The sequence below is a fragment of the Tetrapisispora phaffii genome, chromosome 9, assembly GCF_000236905.1.
Source record: "Tetrapisispora phaffii CBS 4417 chromosome 9, complete genome".
NCBI lineage: Eukaryota > Fungi > Ascomycota > Saccharomycetes > Saccharomycetales > Saccharomycetaceae > Tetrapisispora > Tetrapisispora phaffii.
This window is the reverse complement of record NC_016528.1, coordinates 556,567-579,956: the sequence shown is the minus strand read 5'-3', so window position 1 is coordinate 579,956 and position 23,390 is coordinate 556,567. Positions and strand designations below refer to the sequence as shown.

Below are 23,390 nucleotides of genomic sequence, written 5' to 3'. Positions count from 1 at the left end.
CTATGATTCTGTAGCGCCATCCCATGCAACTGTTGCATTGTTCTATAAATAAAGGCTTGTTGAACCATTCTAACCTTTAAATCTGAGACAAGGTCTTTAATTGAAAAAAATAACATTTGCATATAAAGGAAACTAGATATAAATATGTTTATAACTAAGGATAACATTGTGTTTATATTTTTATTATTAATTATTACTAATTTGATCTGTAATTATAGTTACTAGTTATAGTTAGGAGCAAAGTAAAGATGTTTGAGAAATCTGTTTGTGTTTATTGTGGTTCAGCCAGTGGTGCCGATAAAGTGTATGAAGAGCATGCTTCTAAACTAGGTAGATTGCTTAATGCAAATAAATGGAGGTTAGTGTATGGAGGTGGGACTACAGGTTTGATGGGCACTATCGCTCGTACTACTATGAAAGGAGACGGTACATCGAAAGGTTCCGTTTTAGGGATAATTCCAAATGCATTGGTTGATAAAGAGAGGTCCAACACTGTGGATCTAAATGAAATTGATGATTATAATAATAAAATTAAAGAAAGTGTTGAAAACCACTCTGGCCTATCGCCAATCTCAAAAGAGTATGGTGAAACTTTTATAGTCCCAGATATGCATACAAGAAAGAAAATGATGGCAAATGAGAGTGATGCATTCGTTGCTATGCCTGGTGGATTCGGAACCTTGGAAGAGATAATGGAATGTATAACTTGGTCTCAACTAGGTATCCACAATAAACCAATTGTATTATTTAATGTCGGTGGTTTTTATGATCCTTTGTTAGAATTCGTTAAAAAGTCCATTGAAAGTGGGTTTATCAGTAAGAACAATGGAAACATCATAGCAGTTGCAAAAACTGCTCAAGAAGTCATTGACAAAATTAATAACTATAAGATCCCAGATGGTCGTTTTACATTAAATTGGAGTGATGATTTGACAGATAATTTGAACTGTGACCATTGAGAATGGTTCTCCCAGAATTATTACTTAGGCACTTATATAGAATGCAGGTAGCGTCAATGCTCAGACTTGAACTCAATCATATGATTTAAACGTTACGATAAATTTATATGCTTCCATAGGGTTATAAAATATATGTTGGCGGATAGAGATGCATACATACGCATACTTATATATATATAAATGTGTATATAAACATCTAATTTATCTTATATTGAATATTTGTAAACAGCCTCCAATGAAGGCTGTCTTTTGGTTAAAGTCGCTTGGAAATTACTATCGAGCGTAAATACAAATTGATACTGGACATTTGATAGTAACTTGCTTCATAAATATAAAGATAATGGGTTAATTTAAAGGTATAAAAACTATTCTTTTACTATTGTAATACTGTATATTGGCCGTTTCATCAGCAATAGTATTAAAGAGCATTATTGTATAGTTATTACAGCATGTCAAAACCGCCAAATCCAGCTTTAAAAGCAATGGGTTTATCTTGGATTAAACTACCTTCACGGAACTGGATCATATTTGGTACAGTGTTTGGTGGATTGGTTTCAGGTGTCCTGTATGATAAAGATATTCAAAAGAAAATCAGATTAAAGTATATTAATGAGGTTAAGAGCAACTCGAACACCAAGATCAGCACCGTCGAGGTTCCAAGAAAAATCACTGTTTTCATTGCTCCTCCTCCAAGTGACTATTTGGACGTCTCCATGAAAATATGGAGACGTTACGTTAAACCTATTTTGTATTACTCTGGATACGAATATGAACTGATTGAAGAGAATAGGCAAGGTCTTATAAGAACGGAAGTTGCTAATAGAATAAGAGCTGTGAGAAGAGAACTGAAACAACAATTGGAAGATAAAAACACTAAAAGTGAACTGCGAATTGAGACTGCTAAGAATGGTAATGGTGAATCTGAAGATGACAATGGGAAAGAATTCAAAAGGAACTTTGATTACAGAGATATCATGGGCATATTTTACAAAAGTGAGAAACCAAAAGAAATCATCAGTGAGGATTCGCAAACATTATTGCCAGAGTTAGCAGGTGGCGTTATTTGCATAGGAAGGGGGTCATATAAAGAGTACATCAATGGTATTCACGAAGGTATGTTAGGACCGTTAGAGGCACTTTCTGAACCAACCATTGCAGAGATTAATAATGAACCTGCTAGTGAACCACAAGGTAACACTTCAATTGATAATGACTCTACCAATGTTGATATTAATATTGCAACGAGTTCAACAGAACTTAACCCTACTTTGAATAAAGTAAGTGACACAGATAAAGATAGTGAGAATGAGGATGATGAGGATGATGATGAGAAAAGAGAAACACGGAAACTGAAGCCATATTTAACTTCTGATCAATATTCTACAGTTGATATTCCATTAGAAATATCACAAGCATTATTAAAGGGTAATGACATCATCAGAGATCCTCAAAATAAAATACCTATCATGTTACACCAACCAGTGCTAGTGATCCCTGTTCCAAACCTTATTGGGTTTTTGGCTATTCCTGAAAGAATTTATAGATTTTATACTAAGAGAAAATACGTTGAGGAAGTATGCTCAGAGGTTGCTAGTTTAGTAAATCAAAAGAATATAAGACCATATGAATCGTCAGCGGATTTATCACTAGCAGCACAGGAAGAATCCGATTGGCCTTCAAAATGGGTAAAACAGGGTCTTGAAAGAAAAAGTGAATGGACACAAGAGCTAAAAGATGACCCAAGAGTGACAAAATACATGCATATATGTGCAAGCCCTCCTCAAGAACAAGACAAATGATTATAACCTGTAATAATGTCTACATATAACTTTCCAAAGCTTTTTGTTCCTTTCAACATGAATAAGAGCCCTAGTATATATATATCGCATGTACATAAAAAACATAACCTTGAATACTGTTAAATATCTTCTAATGAAACAATTGAGCCTCGACCTAACGTCATTAACTGTGCTGATGTTATAATTGAACATCAACCATGTATAATAGTCCATGTCTTGAATCTCATCGCCTATCTCAATCACCTTCTACGGAAGTTCTTCTGGAGTGAACCTTATTCCATGACCTTGAAACTACATAAGAACAGGAAACTCAGTGACAGACATAACTTATAGTATTACTTTATTGTTTATTGTTAAGAAATGTTATAATTCCAGTTTGCTATTTGATTTGGGTAAGAGTACTGATCTTGGTTCAGTTTGTCATTTGGAATTCATTAAAATCAGTCGGATATTGACGCTGAAGTAATACATTAGGGATAGGCACGAAGATAATAAACTTTGAAATATTTAGAGATGAATTTATTTTTTAAGCCTCCTGTTGACATTGAAATATTGTTTGATAAGGAAGATTCGAGGAAGCATGTCGAGGTATTGCCTGCAAGTGGTTCGCATTCTAAAGTTTTGGGTGATTCATTGCCAGTCTACGAAGATGGCGAGAGTATATCCGGTAATGTCACTGTGAGAGTTAGAGAAGGTAAAATTGTGGAACATTTGGGGATTAAAGTCACGCTAATAGGATCAATTGATTTGGTTAAAGCTGCTGGAAATAGCACGAGTAATAGTTACAAGAGTATAGATGTACGAAAGAGATCTATTGAACAATTTATCTGCATGACTTACGATCTTTCACCTGCTGGTGAATTAAACCATTCTCAAAGCTTCCCTTTTAAATTTAAAGATATGTCAATGCAATTCGAATCTTACAGAGGTAAGAATGTAGATGTATCATACTACATTAAAGTCACAGTAATGAAAAAGGGCACTGACATTTCAAAGATTAAGCCATTTTGGGTTTACTTGTACAAGGATCTCGAAGAAGTAAAAAAGATAGTTGAGCAAACGAAAAAGATGTCAGAACAAAAGAAGGCTAATGGTATTAAGAAAAATGATAAGGATGACAAAAACAGTGATTCAATTGAGAAAAAGCCCATTAAATTGGATATTGGTATTGAAAACTGCTTGCATATTGAATTCGAGTACACAAAGAGTATATTCTCGCTGAAAGACGTTATAGTCGGCAGGATCTACTTCTTACTGACTAGACTGAAGATAAAACATATGGAATTGAGTCTGATAACGAGAGAGTCATCTGGACTCCAACAATCCAACACTTTAGTTGATTCAACAGCAATTAGATACGAGATTATGGATGGTTCTCCAGTAAAGGGAGAGACCATTCCAATCAGATTGTTCATGAGTGGATATGACCTGACACCAAGTATTTCCTGTAACTATTTTGATATCAAAAACTACCTAAGTCTAGTCATCATAGATGAAGACGGTAGAAGGTACTTTAAACAATCAGAGATAAAAATATATCGCTCGAAGTAAATCATCTATTATAGTTATCCTTTATCGTAAGGAGATATTCTTGAAAGCATTCCCCAAACAAGGATTAAAAATCCTATTTGACGTAGTGGTATATATACATGTACACCTAATCTGAATATAATATAGTAAATTATTAATTTCAACCTCGAAAATTGATTTCTTCAAAGTTATTATAAAGGCACTCTTAATTTTTCGCCCTAATAGTATAAGATTTTCATATATTAAGTGTAAGTTAAACCTTCAAATAGTTTACTATATTATTCATTTCAAAGAATATTATATCTGGCGCTACTTCTGACTCTCAAATACTGCTCCATTGTTGATCACTTACAACTTTAGGGTTAAATCAGAAATTTAGAAGAAGATCAGATGGGTTTACCACAATCCAGACTAGAATCATTATATAAGGATTTTAGGCCATTACAAGAATTGAATTATGATGGATATCAAGCTAATATAGCAACTTGGAAGAAGTATTTGCTCTCAGAGTACTCGCCAAATGTTGAACGTTTGACAATGAAAATTGGGGATGATTTCTTAAGAAGTTTAAATCAGGAAGTGTACGGAATTCCAAAATCGATTGATGTTGTTATTGATTCAATGGTAAGTGACGGAACACTAGTCACAATTGAGGACTTTACTAATGGTTTATTGGGAAATGGAGAAGGTTCGAATGTTGTTGGTTGGTTCAAAAGCAAGCTTGGGTTCAGTAGAAAGTTTGTCAGTCGAAAAGATGAATCAAGTACTGGGTATATGAAAGAAATGGAATTAATCCATAAACAGAATCTAATTAAAATCTCAGAAAAAATACATGATAATATCAAAAGAAACATTATTCGCAAAATTACAAGTTTTACTGGATGCATCTTGTGTAAGGAAGAATTTTGCCAGAAAGCAGGCATCTCTGAGGTTGTCACAGATAAAGAAGATGTAGAAATATTGATAAAATACTTGGATTATTATAAAAATATTCTGGTATATGATAAAGAGGTGATTAAATTGCTGGGAATACCTGAATCATGGATCATTGATGAAGGTTCCAAGAATAGAATCACTGAAAATGATGTAAAAATATCAGAGGTTAAAGATGCATTATTCAAAATTAAACTAAAGATAGGATATTTGGAAAACAAAAATGACAAACAAATGGCCAAGATATTGGATAAAAACATTGGGAGAGAAACTAGAAAGGAATACTTAATTGGGAAAAAAATTATTGATAAGCATCTATCGAATTTATTAAGATATAAAAATAATTTGTTAGAAATGAAGAATCAAATAGATGCATCGGCAACGAATAACTTACTTGTAAAAACATTAACAGCATCTCATGATATTCTGAAGTCTTTGAATGACTATACAGGTTCTGTTGAGAATGTAGAGGTATTGCTCAATAAAATTGAGGATCAAAAACACATTTCTGAAGATATTAATGAAGCCCTAGCATCGACTAATTTATCCTATGATGAAAATATAATTGATGATACCGAATTGGAAAGTGATCTTAAGAAACTAGAAGATACCTTGGAAAAGGAAAATAAAACTAAGGAAAAGAAGGCTAAGGAATATAGGACAGAAGGAAATAAGGAAACTGAATCTAGCAATGAACTGTTAGGGAAATTAAGCCAATTATCAATAAAAGATGATGAATTAAATTTTGAAGCAAACAAGCTGCCGAATACTACTGAACGTATACCTGAACAGGAACATATATAGTTTTTTAATAATTGTGAAAACGCATAACTACTTCAGATATATTATATTACTAATTTACTATTCATTCAAACTATTTACTTATAAAAGTATGATAAAATTATATTTATTCAGTCTTAATCATCCTTCTTATTTTCCAAATTTATATTATTCCCATTATAAGATGGACGATCTTCATCTGATTTATGTTCATCAGTATCATTAGCAAAAACACGAACATTTGGAGATACAGATCTCTCTGCTAAATTCAAATCTGATTCAACCGTGTTTAATTGAGTAACGTAACGGAAAGATGGTGACTTGTAGCTTGATGAACTATTTTTTGAGTCAGATGATTCTTCTTTCGTATTCGCTGTATTGTTGGTATCGTTTTCTTCGGTTGAAGTACAGGATTCAGTATTAGTCTGAAGATCACTTTGAGGTGAAGCCCTCCAAAATGCCAATCTGTTAGTTATTCTTCCTAGTAACCCAGGCTGTACATCCTCACAATTGTTATCTATTTGTTCCAAGATCAATGCTGATCTTGGAATTAATTCTAATTCACGTAACGATTTTTCTTCTTCATCAATAGAAAAAGTTGCCCTTGGAACATTACGGTGAAACAAGTAAGAGCACTTGCCATCGGATCTATTTTCATTAACCCATGATCTAACCTCAGTTAGTGCACTATCAGCATCGAATTTATTGACGATAGATTGACCATTAGTTAATCTGATCTGTAAGGTACATTCTGTTAGTTTTTCCAGTTTACCTAAATTCTTGATGTTGTCGTTTATGTCAGGATTTTCAATTTTAATCACAATTTCCTCTAGCTCATTCAACTTGTCCTTATCCTTTTGGGATTTTTTATTCATTTCTTCTTGTAACTTTCTTGCTAATCTTTCTTGCCTATCGGACTCGACCAGTCTTAAAATACGTTGCCTTTCTGACCTTTCTAATTGTTTTTGCTTCAGCATTTGTTCGTGATATTTTTTTCTTGTTAAATCATTGACTTCCTCCTTAAATGTCTTCTTATTGTTAATTGGAGTCTTATTGGGAGCTACATCAGCCTCCGGATTTGTATCAGCAATACTTTCAACATTATTTACTGGTGTTGGATTAGTCACTGGAATCGGTACAGTACTGGTTTGGTTCCGGTTTGTAGATACCGTGCTGTCTGTCACCGGTGTACATTCTATACCTTCTAAGTAATCAATGATTCTATTCCAGTGTGAAAATTTATCACTTCCACTATCACCTGTAATAATTAACTCGATTTTCTGGTTTTTGATGAAGTACAGACTCTGTGTGTGTATATTTGGGAATAGCTCTTGTAATTGTTGGAACTCTGGAGTGCCTTTAACAATGATTAGAAAAGTAGTTTTCTTTTCCATATTTTCGTTAGTCATTAATCTTGGATGAGCCCATGACTGAAGCCATTTACCATGATTATCCTCATCAGTTGCATAGACGACCAATACAGTGTTAGTCTGTATAGCACGTGTGATAGCAACATGAGCATCTGTTAAAAACCCAAAACCTTCTTGTAAATCCATGACTTGTCAGCAACTTTTGAACTACCAATATTTTCTCACTATAATGGGTCTTGAATCAATACCTAACTTAAAAAACAGTCTGGACCACACAGTTATACCTTCAGTGTTCAATAATCTTTATGTATGCACACCTCTTAGCACTAAATATCTTAATAAACAAATAACTGTTATTTTTAAAGCAACAAGTTGTAAGTTAAAGGTGTCTTTCAAATTGATAAATTAATGACACCGCATTAAAATAAACATCGGTTCACACAAAGGCACAAGAAGTTCATTTAAAAAGAAGGTTCTTACAAATAGGGCAACAATTAGTTGAGAGTAGATAGGAAATGGTGACGGTGTGTTATTGTTACTAGTTAAGCAACTGAATATCCGTATACAGATTTAAAGAGTTAATGGTCAGCGGTAACGAAGAAATAGAAGAGTCATCTTGTGACTTGAAGTTGGTGTTGCTTGGTGAGTCTTCTGTGGGTAAGAGTTCAGTGGTCTCGAGGTATGTTACAGGGAAGTTTAATAAGACAAATGCTACAATAGGCGCAGCATTTATTACTAAAGAGATAAAGTTTGTTTCCGAAGAAGGGGAGCATCGAGTAGTGAATTTAGAGATATGGGATACGGCAGGGCAAGAGCGGTACCGTTCGTTGGCTCCCATGTACTATAGGAACACGGATGTGGCTGTGATTGTATTTGACTTGACAGTTCCCGACAGCGCAGCTAAGGCACTTGCATGGGTCGATGAGTTGCTCTCATACGTTGAGAAAGAAAGGCGTGAAGAGATTGTAATAACTGTAGTTGGGAACAAGAATGATTTAATCGAGGGAGACGACAAGATAGACTCTGCGATGGAACAAGACATTGCGACATTAGCAAAGAGACCCATTTGGCGGGTGAGCGCTAAGACTGGGGAAGGCATAGAAGAGCTTTTCCAAGACATAGTCAGAAGCATTCCTAAAGAGAAATTCCGAACCAAAGCACAGCAACAGGAGGCCACGGCTAGAAACAAGCATGTAACATTAAACCCAGACAGCAGCGCCTGGCACAGAATCACGGAAAGGACGACCTGCGAGTGTTAAAACCCATCGCCCTCCTGTCATCGCCAGAACCCTGCAGCGACACAATTGCATATTCCTGAAACGAACATACTCATTGATACATAAGTAGACATATATAAGTAGATAGCAACTAAATATAAACAGCACTCTAATCAATCCTGTGTCATCAACAACCATCCCATCCCATTCCATCCCATCTGCCTGCTCTGCGGTGTTTTGCAAATTCACAAAATCTCAAAAGTTGTTAATTCACTGAATTCACTTCCAATTGACAAGAACTGGTCAGATGGAACGCTCGAAGACGATGGATATAAATATTGGGCATGATGTTAGGAAGCAGGAGGCTCCTGTTTGCGGGCTGGCATATTTGTTTTGAGCAACAAGGTTAGCAAAGCAAGTTGTGTTTGTGAGTGTTCTCTGCTGCTACGCTGATGATAATTCCAATCCTTCAAAAGACCGCTAGAGTGACTTCTTTCGTCACAGTAGCGGGCGTGACTGCGACCTCCTACTACTACTACTTTGTGCACGATAATGGGTACTATTATAAGACCTCGAGTTGGAAGAAACTCGATGACAAGGTGCAGAACCTGATCGACGGCAAGGAGTCGATCAGGTACGTCGGAATCGGCGAACTAGTGGACAGACCTGTCGATATCCACGTGAGAAGCAACAGTGAGACGTTCAAAGATATCTGGAACGCCGAAGTCAGAAGAGCAGTCGAGTGGCTGTACTCTGTTGGCAAGTAGCTCTGCACCAAACAGCGAGAACGAAGACGTTGTCCCGTCTCGCTGGCTTGGGAGCTCGAAAGTCCCTGCCTTCTCGCGGACACAGACCGTGAATAGCCAAGCTGATCGGCCCTTCTATAAAATAAATAGGACCCATATATATTCTAATAAATCAATACCAGGTTGCATCTCTTGTGACAGGCTGGCAACACCACCAACCACACCCTTCACTGCCTGCGATAGAGGTCAAGACCACGGCAAATGCGCAGAGGCAGGGTAACCCCCACCGCTGGATCCATGTTAAGAACGATCCAAAGAACAAAATCGTATAAATAGTGCTATGAAAGGTTGATGAGCAGTGTTTAGTAACCGTTAATTGGTTGTTGACTTGCTTACTGGGGAGGAAGGTGTATCGACAAGTTGGTTTGGCGACTGGAGTTGTTGTTTTGCTTTCTTTTAGCAGTGTTTTTCAAAGTGTGCATAAGTTGAATAACCATCGGATTTACAAAGCAGTGCAGTCAGATCGACAACAGGAAATTTACTCAAATGATGGATCAGACTAGTTTGAGTTCGAAAGTGTCCAACTCTAACGTTGGCGATGCTAATGGTGAGCCGCATAATGGGGGTGAGCAGGGGACGCTGCTGGATAGGGAGGAGATAAAGAGGATCATGGACTCGGACGTGGCCATCAATGCTTTATTGGCGATTTTGAAACAGTCTCTGTTAACTTGTGAGGAATTCACCAAGTATGTCAAGAAGAAATACATGTTTGAACAAGAAAACGTGGAGGAGTTGTCGAAGCAATACAAACATTTTTTCACGTCTACTTCGAACACTAGTCCCAGTTTAAGACGGTGTATGAGACAGATTTTACAGTTCGATGGGAAGCTAGCGAATGTCAAACAAAGTTATGTCACCGCACTGATCAAGATGTACGAGGAACTGAGTTCCCTTCTGTTGACAATGACAAAGATGAGAAAATCTATTAAGGAGAAGAGTAGGAGGTTGGAGAAGGAAGTGAGCGACGCTATCCATGTGTCAGAAAAAGCTCAAATGCGTTACAATTCATTATGTCAAGACTGGGACAAATTAAGAATGACAGACCCAACGAAAACAAAACTGACTTTACGAGGCTCGAAGACAACTAAAGAACAAGAAGAAGATCTCACTCGAAAAATCGACGCTGCTGATATTGAGTATAAGCAAAGAGTCGATCATTCCACCTCTTTAAGAACTGTGTTTCTGAATAAAGAAAGACCACAGATTGTTTCGGAATTAAGAGATTTGATTTTGGAAATCGATACAGCAATGACTATTCAACTACAAAAATATTGTATATGGACTGAGAATTTAGCACTGAATGTTGGTGTCACAGTTTTACCTTTAGATCCAAAACATTCGATGAAATCAATTGTACTAAATGTTACCAATGAAAAAGATTTATATAACTACCTGAACAAATACAATCAAAATGGGAAGGAGTCTTTACTTTCAAATAAGAGTTTGGTGCCCGTACCTTACAAGAAACACCCGTCGATGGTGAAAGATAAATTAGTCAGTCCTCATGGAAATTCAACTTTCTCAGTCAATAACCAAAGAAATCTAAACCCAATAAATACCAATAGTAAAGATACTGGAGGTTTTTCTTCACCTAATACTACTGTGGTGGCTAGCGGAAATTCTGCTTCAAAAACATCGTTAAGCAGTTCTACATACATTCCAACGTCTAGTGTATATTCACCAAATGACAACAATAACAAATACTTGAGTCAAGGTACATCAGATAGTGCAACAGATTCACCACATGTCTCAGGTTTAGGTATACAAGTGGCGTCATATGCTGGAGCTGCCACGGCCGCGGTAGTAGGCCTTTCGGGTTCCAATAACACTAACAATAACTTAAATACGCTCCCATCGAAGAAATATTACGGCAATGACGGTAATGAGGGTGCGATGCGCACGTCTAGTTTTGCAACTGGAAGTTCAGCCTACACAGATGATTCTGGTAGACCGATTTCACATATACAGCATGAAAATGTGATACCTGCAGGCATTCAAAATAATTTCAAAACCTTTGGTATTCCATTGGAAAAGTTACTAGAATACGAACAAGATTCTGTCCCAACCATTGTCAAGCAGTGTGTTTATGTCATAGATACATATGGTCTACAAGTTGAAGGTATATATAGAAAATCTGCAAATGTACTTGATGTGGGGAAATTGAAAGATGAAATAGATAAAGATCCTTCAAATATATCAATGATCTTACCTCCAAAGGATTACACAGATTCTGATCTATTTGTTGTAAGTTCACTGCTTAAAGCATTTTTTTCAGCTTTACCAGAGACATTAATCCCCTCTTCTTGTGTACCTGAATTAAAAGTGTGTTTATCGATAGAAGACTTGGAAACAAGAAAGAATTATATGCATGGGTTAATCTATAAATTTCCCGATGCCCAATATTGGACTCTTAGAACTCTGATATTCCATCTAAAACGAGTTATGGCTAATGAAGCCCATAATAGAATGAATTTGAAAGGTTTGAGTATTATATGGGGGCCTACCATTGTTCCTCAGAATGATGAAGATATTAATGATATTAACTTCCAAATTGGAACAATGGAAATAATATTTGCAGTAGCTGACCAAGCCTTTGAATCAGAGGAATGAATGAGATTTTAACGGAATATATAATATATAACGTATATGTATGGATTTGAACCTCACATTTATAACTAATACATTAACGCTAATTTGATTTTTGACTGTCATTTTGGTTTTTATTGACTGGTTTCAAATTTCGCAACCGTTGCTTTAACGATGAGTTTGAAATTATAAAAATATAAATATGTTGAATATCAATTTTAACTATTATAAGTTAGTTGTTGACTTTTCTTGTTCTATTTGAATGTTCTTAATGGTTGAAAAATACGGTATAATTGCAAATATGAGTGGTGACACTGATAAAGCTCAAGAACTGGCTGATCTGTTCAAAAAACATGGTTACTTTGATAAACTGAAACAGGATATTCTGAATAAACGAATTGAGAATGGCGAGCAGTCTGCGCAGTTACAAGAATTGGTTAAACTGAAAGTAGCCCAAATTGTTAATGAAATGGTTAATTCTAATGAAGATCTCATCTTCAAGAATCGAGGGTCCACCACTGCGTTGATTGAAGGCCAGATAGTGAAAGACGGTTACGCTAAATTGAACACTGGAGAAAATGGAATCAATTTGACAGAAGTTATTGAAGAAAGTATGAGCAGTGAGGATATGAAAAATGATATATTTAAAGTATTAGAAAATCTAGACAAGGATCTAATGAAAAGTTAGAAGAAAAATCGAAGATTATTTCAAGTTAGGATGCCAATAATTGACCAGGTATCTTGAAATCTGCATCTTAATGGCACTTTAGAGAAAATCGTACATTCTCAATAAATAAGAGAATTACAATAGCTAATGGGATGATGTGAAGAGTTGCAGATTTCTAAAAGCTATATTAACCTGGCATGTGTTTATTCAAAAGGATCAATGTCGAAGGTTCTGCGCATATGATAAAGGGTTGAACGTAGTTGACTAAAAATGGACATGAATATAATGTGTATTTGAGCTATTAATCGATCTTCGTTAGTATTATCGTATACTAAACAGATACTTGAACAAGAGCTTATTAATTAAGTAAGCCACCAGTTGTAGATTAGTCGATCGTAAGTTGCTATTCGTTAACAAATATTTTTGCCGAATCAAGATCCATACGATCTATTAGAGTGTACTTGTAAAACAAGTAAACTTAAACAAAAGTTACTGGTATATAAGACAAGCAAATTATTCACTTTATAGGTAACATACATTATATATTTCTATTTAGATCACATATAGAGAATTGATCGATTACTATTACAAAAACATGTCCGACTTAAATAATAATATTACTGAAGAGAATAGTACTAACTTAGATGCTAAGGCTACTAATAACCACTTGAATTCTTTACATTACCAAAGTTTTAAGGTCTTTCACATTTGAAGACAATGGCGTTACCTCATTGCTACAATTCTGAATTTTCAATGTGGTCCTACTCAATATATAATTTAATTTATAAGAATGATGTACTGATAGCACAGATATCTAGAAATATTGAAACTTCATTAGCTCTATCGTGTTCTTCTGAGACCCTGTTGTTTTAGGTTACACTGCAATAGTGTCAATTCCATTATTATTGTGAAGGTTGGTGACACTGATGTCAACGTCATGATTGTTTTGTGCCTCGGTTGTCATTCTTCTGCTATCAAGCTCCCGAGTTAGTGTCTGTGATTTATGTGACGCTAACGAGTGCTGATGCCTTTGGCTTCAGTCGTAAGGACAAAAAATTCAGTCAAAAAGTGTTAGTATTTAAAGTACGAATCGTATGCAAATGTATTTCTTTTAAAATAATAATGCAACACGATGTTACGGAGTTAAATTATCTTTTTAAAGTTTATCAACAGTCAAAGACCTTTAAAAAATGATGAAGAAGGAGCAATAGCACTGGTAAAATCGCCTCTACTGAGAATAACAATTAAGCCAATTAGTGTGGAGAAACAAGCTTATATTGGTTAGTATCAACGTCTATGTTAGTGCCGTTAGTCACTTTAGTTGCTTTCGAGCAGTCCATCTTCTTAATAGTTAAATAATCGATTGGTAATTTATTAATATATTTAAACAATTCTATATAGAGTTAGATGTTCTCTTAATATATAAGTTATCTCATACTTGAATGAACACAGTACGTGTTCAGTCGTTCTCCTAAGGTCTTAGGTGTTGTATTGTACATCTGTGTTTATCACATAGCCATTTACATTGTACTGAAAGGTTTTCATCTATCATTTGAAAGATTGTTCTAGAACCTTCTTTGCCATTAGTAAGTGATCAATTGGTTCTGAACTCAAGTGTCATAAACACTTAGTTCTGTCACATACACTACAATATTCTGACAATTAGCACCTACATATACACGTTTATTCATTCTTTGTATCAGTATATTGAATAACAGAATTTAAGTTCAGCAAATTATCTGCTGACCACACTCATCCCATTCTATAGGACTACTTTCATTATTCTCTTGATATACAAGTGTGTTGATTGATATGGTATAGCGTCAAGTTTTCTATTATTTACCAACAAATATCCTCTCGGTAGCCAAGTTGGTTTAAGGCGCAAGACTGTAATGTGTTAACAAAGTAATCTTGAGATCGGGCGTTCGACTCGCCCCCGGGAGATATTAACGTTTTTGCCACTTGTTAAGTGGAAGGGAGAGCTTTTAAGAGTTAATTCAGATTATATACCTCTTTAATGAATTCATTTAAAACAGTTCCGTTTTGGAGATGCAAGCTACCGATGCCAAGATTAATTTCATAAGATGTGTTTTCTTCTTTTAAATTGAAAATACCAAAATTTATCGATAAATATTTTTATTTATTAAAAGTTACTGTTTGCTATTTACACGTTATTTAGGTTGGCCGTATCTCTTCATGAGCAGTTGGCTCAAAGAGTGCCCTTCTTCACGGCCGTTTTGTTTCTCATATACAGCATAACTCAAGCTCCCGACTATTAAAGCACAAAAAGGGTCCAAAAATCTGTCAATTGTTAGTAAATCCATTTTAACAATAACAAAGTGGGACAAACAAATAATATCTTATTAAAACACATACTTCCCAAATAGGTATGGAGCCTTCTGAACCATATTTTCTATTATTGACTTAGTAATGGTCTCCAGACTTTGACTGTAGCTATATCATTGTATAGAGATTCCTTTAAATATTGAAGTAAAATCTAAAGCTTCACCTTTTCAATTTTTTATATGGCGCTAAACTAAGGCTTTGGAATTCGTTGACGTGAAAAATCAGACACCAAAACACCAAATAACTAATATTTATAAAAGCATATCATAAATAAAGTCAATAGTGGTGTCGGATGTTCTGGATTATATTGAATACTGGGATGATAATAGAAGGTGAAAGGTACATTACAATGAAAATCCAATTTAATAGTAACATTAATATCGAAAATAGAGGATACACGGCTCACAATGTGCCATGTAAAATACGTTATTCCGGTCCTTCCGATGAGTTTGAAGATAATTTCATATTCGATGAAGATAACACTAATGATATGTACGTGAACTACTTGAGAGGTTGTAAAATTGTGGGACAAGAGATAAATAGTGTCTTTGATAAGGAAGTCAATTGCTATTTGATGGACGTTACAGGAGATATGGATATCTCAGAAAGTCATAATGATAAAAACGGTGATAGCGATAATAAAAAATTAGAATCTATTAGTCTAGTTCCTGTAGCAAAAATTTTAAAGGTTATTAATTATGAACGTGATGGTAATGAATCACGTTTAGTCGAGGAAATGGGCAAATTTGAAGAATCTTTGGAATTAAATGAATTGATTCATGGTTGAATAGTATGCATTGATATAGAGAGAATGATTTTGTTACTCCGAATTTCACTGATGAATTGTAAACGACATTTCACAACAGTTTACAATACGAATATGGTGCTGTTGGTGCAGGCAACCTGATTTTAGAATTTTTACGATGACATATTTCACAAAAATATTAGCTAACTCTTATCTAATAATGGATGCTTAAAACTCCAGTAATGATCATGATATTATCCTATCTTCTGCATAACTTATGAGTGTATTTTACGTATATCTAACTGATGATGATAAAAAAGCGAGTATTTAGATCTCATACATAGTAAACAAAAGGATGTTACGCAACTAAAAGTTGACGTTGAATAGACTGACTTCTGAAACACATCAATAAATGATTTCATTGTATAATATTTTTGCACAATCGTTTTTTAGGACCCTAATAAACTGCTATGTCCTATGGATCCTCTTATAACCTAAGGAAGGCACAATTACTGGCCTATTGGTGAACCAGCCTTCTAAATCTTTCATCAGAATATGATCTTCTCGATTATATGCATATAAATTATTAAACACTGTAAAGAAATAGGTGTCCTATTTTGTGTCACCAAATGTATACGGTGGTGTGTCGTTCATAATACTCAATTAACTAACAAACCTAAAGAGCAGTGTGGTAATTATTATAAAACTAGATCTATCGGGAAAGCATTTTAAAGAATTGTATGTTAATCTGTTCACCAATACACCTGACCTGGACTGAATGTGTATCGACGAACGAGTCCCATCGTCAGCAGTTATGCACGCCACTTATGGGACCATTGCAATAACCAGTCGTCTAGATGAACCATCTTAAATTAGTTTACTCTGGACGCTATATGATGTACTTTACTTCCTATACTGCCTATGAGACCTCGATACGAACTGGTCAAATATCGTTACTATATATTACTACTTTATTGAACCTGCGGTTGGTTAGAGATAATATTAATAAAATTATATCTTTACACATTTGTTATAATATGGAACTATTATAACCGGATATAAACCTGGACTTGTAGGCAAGTGCATGTATAACTTGTGGATATTCATATAAGTGAATGGATAACATGTTATTACTCTAAGGTTTTATTATATTAGATATTATATAACTTAGCTTTAACTACTGTCTCTTGATCTCTTCTTGTTACCAACTGCTTGAACGAACATGAGCTTGAAATATAAAATATAGTGTTAATTATACTTTTAGTTTCCATGTTCTTGACGTCGTCGTATTTTCTAATTATTAGGAACTCGGTCACTATAATTGCGTGCAGCCAGTTAGGTCTCTATAGCAATGTCTGTCAAAAAGCTTATTTATAACAGAAGTTATCGTATCTATGATCCACTAGTTGTAACGACAGACTGCAAGTAGTAGCGTCAAACGAAGTTTAAGATTAATAAACGATCTTTTAGTTTATTCAGTTTATCTATCGTGTAATGTCAGGATTATTGTAGTGTATGTGACAGAACTAAGTGTTTATGACACTTTGAGTTCAGAACTAATTGATCACTTACTAATTGGATAGAAATTTCTAGGACAATCTTTCAAAGGATAGGTGAAAAATTGTCACTACAATACACATGGCTACATGATAAACACATAGGTGCAATACAGTACTAACAATTTGGATAATGAATGAACGTGTTCACATGTCCATTCAGCTATCAGATAAACTCATATAGAAAGAGGACATCTAAAGTCTACGTAGATTTGTATTAAATATATTAATAAAAGAACCCATCAGATTAAATATTATACTCCTTACCTACTAACTATGAACACTAACGAACAACGTAACCACCCAGTCAACGTAAATACCATTGAACCTGTTGCTGGTTCTACGCGTGTTTCTCCACAATGTCATGTTTCAGATTTTATAATTTATTGCACAATTCAGAATCTATTTAAACTGACAAAGTTATTTAATTCTGCTCAATAGTGGAGTTCATTGCTTTATGCTCAATAGATGAATTCATTGCTTTAATATATTAAAATGTGGTTAAATTATATACTATATAATTAGATTAATCTCTCTGGTCTCTTGGACCTGGATCAATGAATTATTAGCTATTGATTACCGGGGTTTATATATACATAATATTTCAAACTACCGTTCTGACTAACGAGACGACGAGGTCGAGTTGAACACGTATGGCAAGTTGATGGTTTTACAGTACTATTTATGCATTAGTGTGGAGAAACAAGCTTATGTTGGTTAGTTCCAACATCTAAGTTAGTGTCATTAGCCACTTCAGTTGCTCTAGTATAGTCCATCTTCTTTATAGTTAAATAATCGATTGGTCCTTTATTAGTGTATTTAAACTATTCTATATAGAGTTAGAAGCCCTCCTTATATATGAGTTGAACTGACAGTTGAATGAACACGTACACATGTTCATTCATCCTCCTAAGATCTTTAGTGCTGTATTGTACATCTGTGTTTATCGCGTAGCCATTTACATTGTAGTGAGAAATTTTCACCTACCACTTGGAAGATTGTTCTAGACCTTCTTTCCATTAGTAAGTGATCTATTAGTTCTGGACTCAAAGTGTCATAAACACTTAGTTCTGTCACATACACTACAATAATTCTGACACACCCCCGTAAAGACATATTTCAATAATCTTTTTAACTGATTGTCGATATAGAACTTGATGGACTATGAAATTCTCCTGGGTCAGTTATCGTAAGAATATCTTTGGGAGTCAGTTTGTTTTGCATCGAAGATCTTAGTTTCTTAAAGTCTTCACAACTAACCGGTTTGGTTAAAACATCAGCAATGTTATCAGTGCCAGCAATTTTATATATTAGTAAGTCATCTGCTCGTATCCGTTCTCCGAGTTTAGCTAGTTTCAAATCCAGGAATCTATCTCTTCTGTTGGAGTTATAATTGTTCTTTTAGATAATTGAATACTAGGTTTAGCTGTCTGTAATGGAAATGACAGTTGGATCTTTTTGTAGGTTCATTTCTTCTAAAATCTTTTTTAGATAATATGCCTCTTTAGATCCTTCATAGATAGCGTCCAGTTCAGCTTCAGTAGATGAGTTTCTGACAGCTGAGGAGGCTCTTGAAATGACTTTGTAGAGGTTCTCTCCATACCATAACATTATGCCCATTCTGGACTTCATGTCATGTTCCGTACCCAGTGAGGCATCAGATAGCAGAGTTATGGCCGGGTTATCAGTGGTTTCTCTTGTGAACACAAGTTTTTCTGACTTAGTTTGGAAAATATAGTTCATAAGTTTATCAGCCATGTAAAAAACGTTGTCTGCTGGAAAGTTCACACTCCTGGCCAGTTTATTGGCAGCGAACTCTACATCATATCTACATCTAGATCTAATATAGTTAATCACGCCATTTATCTTCTGCAGTTCATTGATCTTTTTAGATCTTGTTTTAGTGTCCATAGAATCAATGTTTTTGATGTTGTGTTCATAGGATGAAACATGTGGAGTAGAAGTAGTTTTAATATGACTAATTTTATCAAGCCAATCATTTTCAATACTTTCAATGTAAGATTGCAATGATAGGCTGATTTTACCTTCATCAATATTATAATCAAGGTCCATTCCTAGTACATCTGTACGTAGAATGCCTTGATTCATTTTTCCAATAATTTTAAGCTCAAATCTGTTTCTTAAGGTGGAAACAAACTCGTCTAGAAGTTCCTGACTTTTAGCAGCTATGACACAGTCATCTACATATACAGCTATCATGATGCTATAATCGTGATTTCTGAATATACCTGGCGTATGTCTGGAGTCATCCAGATCAATACTGTTCAGGAATTTTTTTAGATGCTCATTCCATTCCTTAGGACTTTGTTTTAAACCGTAAAGTGCCTTTTTTAACGGTGTCACAAATCTCCTATCGTGTGGAAGTGGAACATATATCTCCTCCCGTAAATCAGCATACAAAAATGCATGATTTATATCTAAAGTCTGTATCCACATCTTACGGTTATTGGCTATCATCAGGAACAATTTCAAAGTATCAATTTGAAGAAGATCTGTATGATAGTTACTGTAGGTGGCTTCCGTTTGTTTGTCCCCTCGGCAAACAATACGAGCTTTATGAGTCCCATCACGCTTCACCGTAAATATAGTCTGAAGAGGTATAATTCGGTTAGCTGGGACTTGATTTCTAGGAATGGAGATTGATGTGTCAAAAACTTGCATCTTCAAAAGATTTTGTAGTTCTTTCTCAAATGCTTCCGAAAAGAGTTTTCGTCCTCGAACGTCTGTATTATTGGTGATAGCAGTCTTAAAATATAAAGTTCTAATTTTATTGACTGCTTGTACAGAACGTAACTTGATTTTTTTCTTCTGTTCCTCCGCTGCTTCAAATCCCTCAAGATCCAAGGTGGTAAGTTCACGTTTCCGAGACTTTAATGGACGTCTAGTGATTGAAGCAAATTCTTTGAGAAACAGCTTTGTCCTTCTCTGTTTCATGGCTTCGGTGCTGGGAAACTTGTCCGAATTCTTATTATCGAAACGGTTGATTAACAGCAGCTCTTGATCAGAGACATTTTTAACGGGCTCACTTTCTGCGACACTGTCTGGCAAAATATCAATATGTGAAGTTGCAGTAGCAGTGTCCTTTGGTAAAGTAGACATATGAGCTTCGTGGACAGAATGGTTGTCTGAAGTATTCGAAGTGTCCTGTTCCAATGTAGGTTCTTTGACCTCCTCATCGGCGGTCGACGAGCGAGTGTGGTCAGAAACCTTTTGGTTGTCATTAATATTTATAGTATCCAGACCATAGACAGTGTCTTCTTGAATATTGGGCGGAATTTTGTACTGAGTGTCATTTTCAATCCCTTCGATAATAGTAATGTCATCAGCATTACTGGGTTCAGCCTCAATTTCAAGAGCATCTTCTGATGTGACTTCATTTGTGTCATCGTTATCAGGAACGATTTCACTTAAGACCTTATTTGGATCTATGAAATCACCGTTTACTTCAGAATTAGCCAATATATAACTCATAGTACTAATGACTTTTCGAGTTTGTGGTAGATAGAACAAGTAACCAAAGGAATTTGGATCCTTACACAAGGTTATGGCTGGTATACCTTGATTGGTTAACTTGTTGTTTGTTTGATTTTTTACGAACGCATGCGCACCGAACGGTAAGAAGGAATTAAATCGAATTTGTTCATTCTTTCCTGATAATGTGGTCATTGGACTACAATTTAACTTCTTAGTCATGAACAAATTCCTGATTCTAGCAGCTGCAAGAGCTGCATATTTCCAGAGTGCCCAAGGAAGATCACTGTAATGCATTAATGTTCTAATATCATTGTTCATAATACCAATGAATCTTTCTGCACGAGCGTTGGAAGCATGGTCGTTTGTATCGGTAAGCATTAATTTAATACCTTTCTCCGATACATATGTTTTTAGAGAATCATTAGTAAATTCAGATCCTCTATCAACAATAAGCTCTTTTACAATTCGATCATATTGCTTTTCGATGTACTGTATATTATTTTTGATTTGCAGAGAAATGGTTTCTTTATTTTTATTCGTATGTGTGGATACTAGTAAAAATCTTGAAACATTATCTACCATCAATAATAAGTAGTTATCAACTTTTGCAAGGTTCTTTCCTAAAGGACCACGAATATCTAAGCTCCAGGATTGTCCTGGTTGCATTTGTTCGTAGTGTTTATTCATGGAGTCCTTGATATGATCATGCTGTTTCATTTTTGCTTGAGCACATTGCTCACAGTAAAAATTGATCAGCTCTGATTTTTTTAAGTTGATTTTGTTAACATCTGAAAAAGCATTATTTTCAATATTGTGAACTATGACATCTACAGGAAGATGATTTGATCTTTCATGTGCTTCATGTATAGTCACAGTTTTATTATTAAAGCTTGTCGAAGGTTTAATCCATCTTATGGATGACGCCTTCGTTAATTTTTCCGAAGTCCTATTATCTTTGGAAGATAATAGTAAATCATCAGACTTTATCCAGGTAGTATTGGCTACGTTATGTATTTTAATACTAATGCTGTCATTCTTTAGATTTTTGTAATCTTCGGTAATTATAAAACCAAGTGTTTTGCGAAGGCCAAAGGCTGACAGAACTGTTGCATCTTCATCTGGACAGTAGTAAACAGGAATGTATTGATATTTTCCGTTATTATCCATTCTAACTCTTAAGGACCCCTGTCCAATGATCTGCAGATTGCTTGAAGATCCGACACCAGAATATTCAGGGATTGTTGTTAATTTTCTATAATTGAAAATTAATCCCTTTTTATTGGTGAAGTTAATCCCAGATCCTGAATCAATTACTGTATCCACAGCTGATTTTAATTGATTCTTCTTTGTGGATATTTTCGTTTGTACTGGATTTCTCTGTACCTTTTTTACAATAGGCCTAAGAGTTTCTGGATTTTTAGAGTTAGATTTGGCTTCTTCTCGTTCAGATGAATAAAATTGCTTTATTTGTTCATGAAATTCAAAAGCATCCTCTGCGCGTTTTTTAATAATTCCTAGATATTGAGTAGGAGTTATTTTTGATAGATCAATAGGTACTGCATTAATTCGTTGCAATACTTGATTGTTAATCCTATTGATAATCAAATTGAAGATTTCCATCTTATTGGTGTCAATGAATTCTTCAATTCCAACTAATTTATTCAATAAATTTAGTTGTAAAGCCAAATTATTGGATTTCTCAGTGATTGACACTTGTTTCCATAATTTTTGGCGTTTGGCAAAGTTAAGTTTTCTTAAGAAAATTCTCTTAACTTCGTTTAAGATTTCAATGGAACTATTCTCCATGAAGATAAAGTCATATATATCTTCACACTTGATATTTTCCTTGAGTTGACCCTTTATGAATTGATCTTCTACAGGGTCAATTATTGTAGATTCTGGCAATTCATTTAAATTATCTAAATTGTAATAATTTAGGAATTTAACGAATTCCTTGATCCACAACGGAAGGTCCTCAATATTGATTAGTTTAAATTCAATATTAAGTGGAAGGTAATTCTTATTGATAACAACTTCTTTACCCTTTAATGTCTTGAACATTAATGATCCATTGTTCATCAAGTTAGTTTGTTGATTACCTTCTTCCTTGTTACTGCCGTTTGTTACAGTATTATTAATGGACGTTCTTGTATGAGCAGTGGTTCTGTTATTTAACAGTCCTTCTCTATCAATGATTTTCGTCCTTAATTTTTCTATGTTCAGCTCAAGACCTTTTTCTTCCTCTTCCAGCTTAGTGATTTTGCTTAAATAGTCACCAGCTTCGATTGAGTTAAGAAATTCGTCATGCTTCATCATAGTCTTTTCGTATAAGCCCTCTAGGGTGCTTAAACGATTTTTAAATGTTCTAATGAAAACATCTGTGTTCTCATTAGGAATCTCAATATTTGATTGAAGGGTTTCCTTTACAACCTGAGAACTCGAATGGTCGTTATCCATCCGGGTAAGACCTCCATGTGGAGAAACAAGCTTATGTTGGTTAGTTCCAACATCTAAGTTAGTGTCATTAGCCACTTCGAGTTGCTTCTAAGTATAGTCCAATCTTCTTATAGTTAAATAATCGATTGGTCCTTTATTAGTGTA

The 23,390-nt window shown here is 34.9% G+C and overlaps 12 protein-coding genes and 1 non-coding gene across 13 annotated transcripts; 10 read left to right on the top strand and 3 right to left on the bottom strand.

The window, feature by feature from the left end:
- Nucleotides 1-248: 248 nt before the first annotated feature.
- On the top strand, nucleotides 249-959 carry LOG1 (Log1p; the record flags this gene model as incomplete). The annotated part of the gene is made up of 1 exon (XM_003687151.1): nucleotides 249-959. One exon carries the CDS (start codon nucleotides 249-251, stop codon nucleotides 957-959), a length of 711 nt encoding a protein of 236 aa, XP_003687199.1.
- A 449-nt stretch (nucleotides 960-1,408) lies between these two features.
- On the top strand, nucleotides 1,409-2,758 carry TIM54 (Tim22-complex subunit TIM54; the record flags this gene model as incomplete). Its single annotated transcript, XM_003687150.1, has 1 exon — nucleotides 1,409-2,758. One exon carries the CDS (start codon nucleotides 1,409-1,411, stop codon nucleotides 2,756-2,758), a length of 1,350 nt encoding a protein of 449 aa, XP_003687198.1.
- A 513-nt stretch (nucleotides 2,759-3,271) lies between these two features.
- Nucleotides 3,272-4,309, top strand: PEP8 (retromer subunit PEP8; the record flags this gene model as incomplete). Its single annotated transcript, XM_003687149.1, has 1 exon — nucleotides 3,272-4,309. The coding sequence occupies one exon, from the start codon at nucleotides 3,272-3,274 to the stop codon at nucleotides 4,307-4,309; it is 1,038 nt and encodes a 345-aa protein (XP_003687197.1).
- A 369-nt stretch (nucleotides 4,310-4,678) lies between these two features.
- Nucleotides 4,679-6,025, top strand: CHM7 (phosphatidic acid-binding protein CHM7; the record flags this gene model as incomplete). The annotated part of the gene is made up of 1 exon (XM_003687148.1): nucleotides 4,679-6,025. The coding sequence occupies one exon, from the start codon at nucleotides 4,679-4,681 to the stop codon at nucleotides 6,023-6,025; it is 1,347 nt and encodes a 448-aa protein (XP_003687196.1).
- A 113-nt stretch (nucleotides 6,026-6,138) lies between these two features.
- TPHA0I02600 (uncharacterized protein) lies at nucleotides 6,139-7,557 on the bottom strand (the record flags this gene model as incomplete). The annotated part of the gene is made up of 1 exon (XM_003687147.1): nucleotides 6,139-7,557. The coding sequence occupies one exon, from the start codon at nucleotides 7,555-7,557 to the stop codon at nucleotides 6,139-6,141; it is 1,419 nt and encodes a 472-aa protein (XP_003687195.1).
- Nucleotides 7,558-7,952: 395 nt separating this feature from the next.
- Nucleotides 7,953-8,630, top strand: TPHA0I02590 (uncharacterized protein; the record flags this gene model as incomplete). The annotated part of the gene is made up of 1 exon (XM_003687146.1): nucleotides 7,953-8,630. One exon carries the CDS (start codon nucleotides 7,953-7,955, stop codon nucleotides 8,628-8,630), a length of 678 nt encoding a protein of 225 aa, XP_003687194.1.
- A 410-nt stretch (nucleotides 8,631-9,040) lies between these two features.
- Nucleotides 9,041-9,355, top strand: MIC12 (Mic12p; the record flags this gene model as incomplete). The annotated part of the gene is made up of 1 exon (XM_003687145.1): nucleotides 9,041-9,355. One exon carries the CDS (start codon nucleotides 9,041-9,043, stop codon nucleotides 9,353-9,355), a length of 315 nt encoding a protein of 104 aa, XP_003687193.1.
- Nucleotides 9,356-9,880: 525 nt separating this feature from the next.
- TPHA0I02570 (uncharacterized protein) lies at nucleotides 9,881-12,004 on the top strand (the record flags this gene model as incomplete). Its single annotated transcript, XM_003687144.1, has 1 exon — nucleotides 9,881-12,004. The coding sequence occupies one exon, from the start codon at nucleotides 9,881-9,883 to the stop codon at nucleotides 12,002-12,004; it is 2,124 nt and encodes a 707-aa protein (XP_003687192.1).
- Nucleotides 12,005-12,242: 238 nt separating this feature from the next.
- Nucleotides 12,243-12,668, top strand: SHG1 (Shg1p; the record flags this gene model as incomplete). The annotated part of the gene is made up of 1 exon (XM_003687143.1): nucleotides 12,243-12,668. The coding sequence occupies one exon, from the start codon at nucleotides 12,243-12,245 to the stop codon at nucleotides 12,666-12,668; it is 426 nt and encodes a 141-aa protein (XP_003687191.1).
- A 1,833-nt stretch (nucleotides 12,669-14,501) lies between these two features.
- Nucleotides 14,502-14,591, top strand: TPHA0Itrna1Y. The gene is given in 2 exon segments: nucleotides 14,502-14,541; nucleotides 14,555-14,591. It is a non-coding gene; the product is annotated as a tRNA-Tyr (tRNA).
- A 227-nt stretch (nucleotides 14,592-14,818) lies between these two features.
- Nucleotides 14,819-15,055, bottom strand: NCE101 (Nce101p; the record flags this gene model as incomplete). The annotated part of the gene is made up of 2 exons (XM_003687142.1): nucleotides 14,819-14,948; nucleotides 15,024-15,055. The coding sequence occupies 2 exons, from the start codon at nucleotides 15,053-15,055 to the stop codon at nucleotides 14,819-14,821; spliced, it is 162 nt and encodes a 53-aa protein (XP_003687190.1).
- Nucleotides 15,056-15,285: 230 nt separating this feature from the next.
- Nucleotides 15,286-15,780, top strand: TPHA0I02540 (ribonuclease H2 subunit C family protein; the record flags this gene model as incomplete). Its single annotated transcript, XM_003687141.1, has 1 exon — nucleotides 15,286-15,780. The coding sequence occupies one exon, from the start codon at nucleotides 15,286-15,288 to the stop codon at nucleotides 15,778-15,780; it is 495 nt and encodes a 164-aa protein (XP_003687189.1).
- A 2,936-nt stretch (nucleotides 15,781-18,716) lies between these two features.
- TPHA0I02520 (uncharacterized protein) lies at nucleotides 18,717-23,246 on the bottom strand (the record flags this gene model as incomplete). The annotated part of the gene is made up of 1 exon (XM_003687140.1): nucleotides 18,717-23,246. The coding sequence occupies one exon, from the start codon at nucleotides 23,244-23,246 to the stop codon at nucleotides 18,717-18,719; it is 4,530 nt and encodes a 1,509-aa protein (XP_003687188.1).
- Nucleotides 23,247-23,390: the final 144 nt, after the last annotated feature.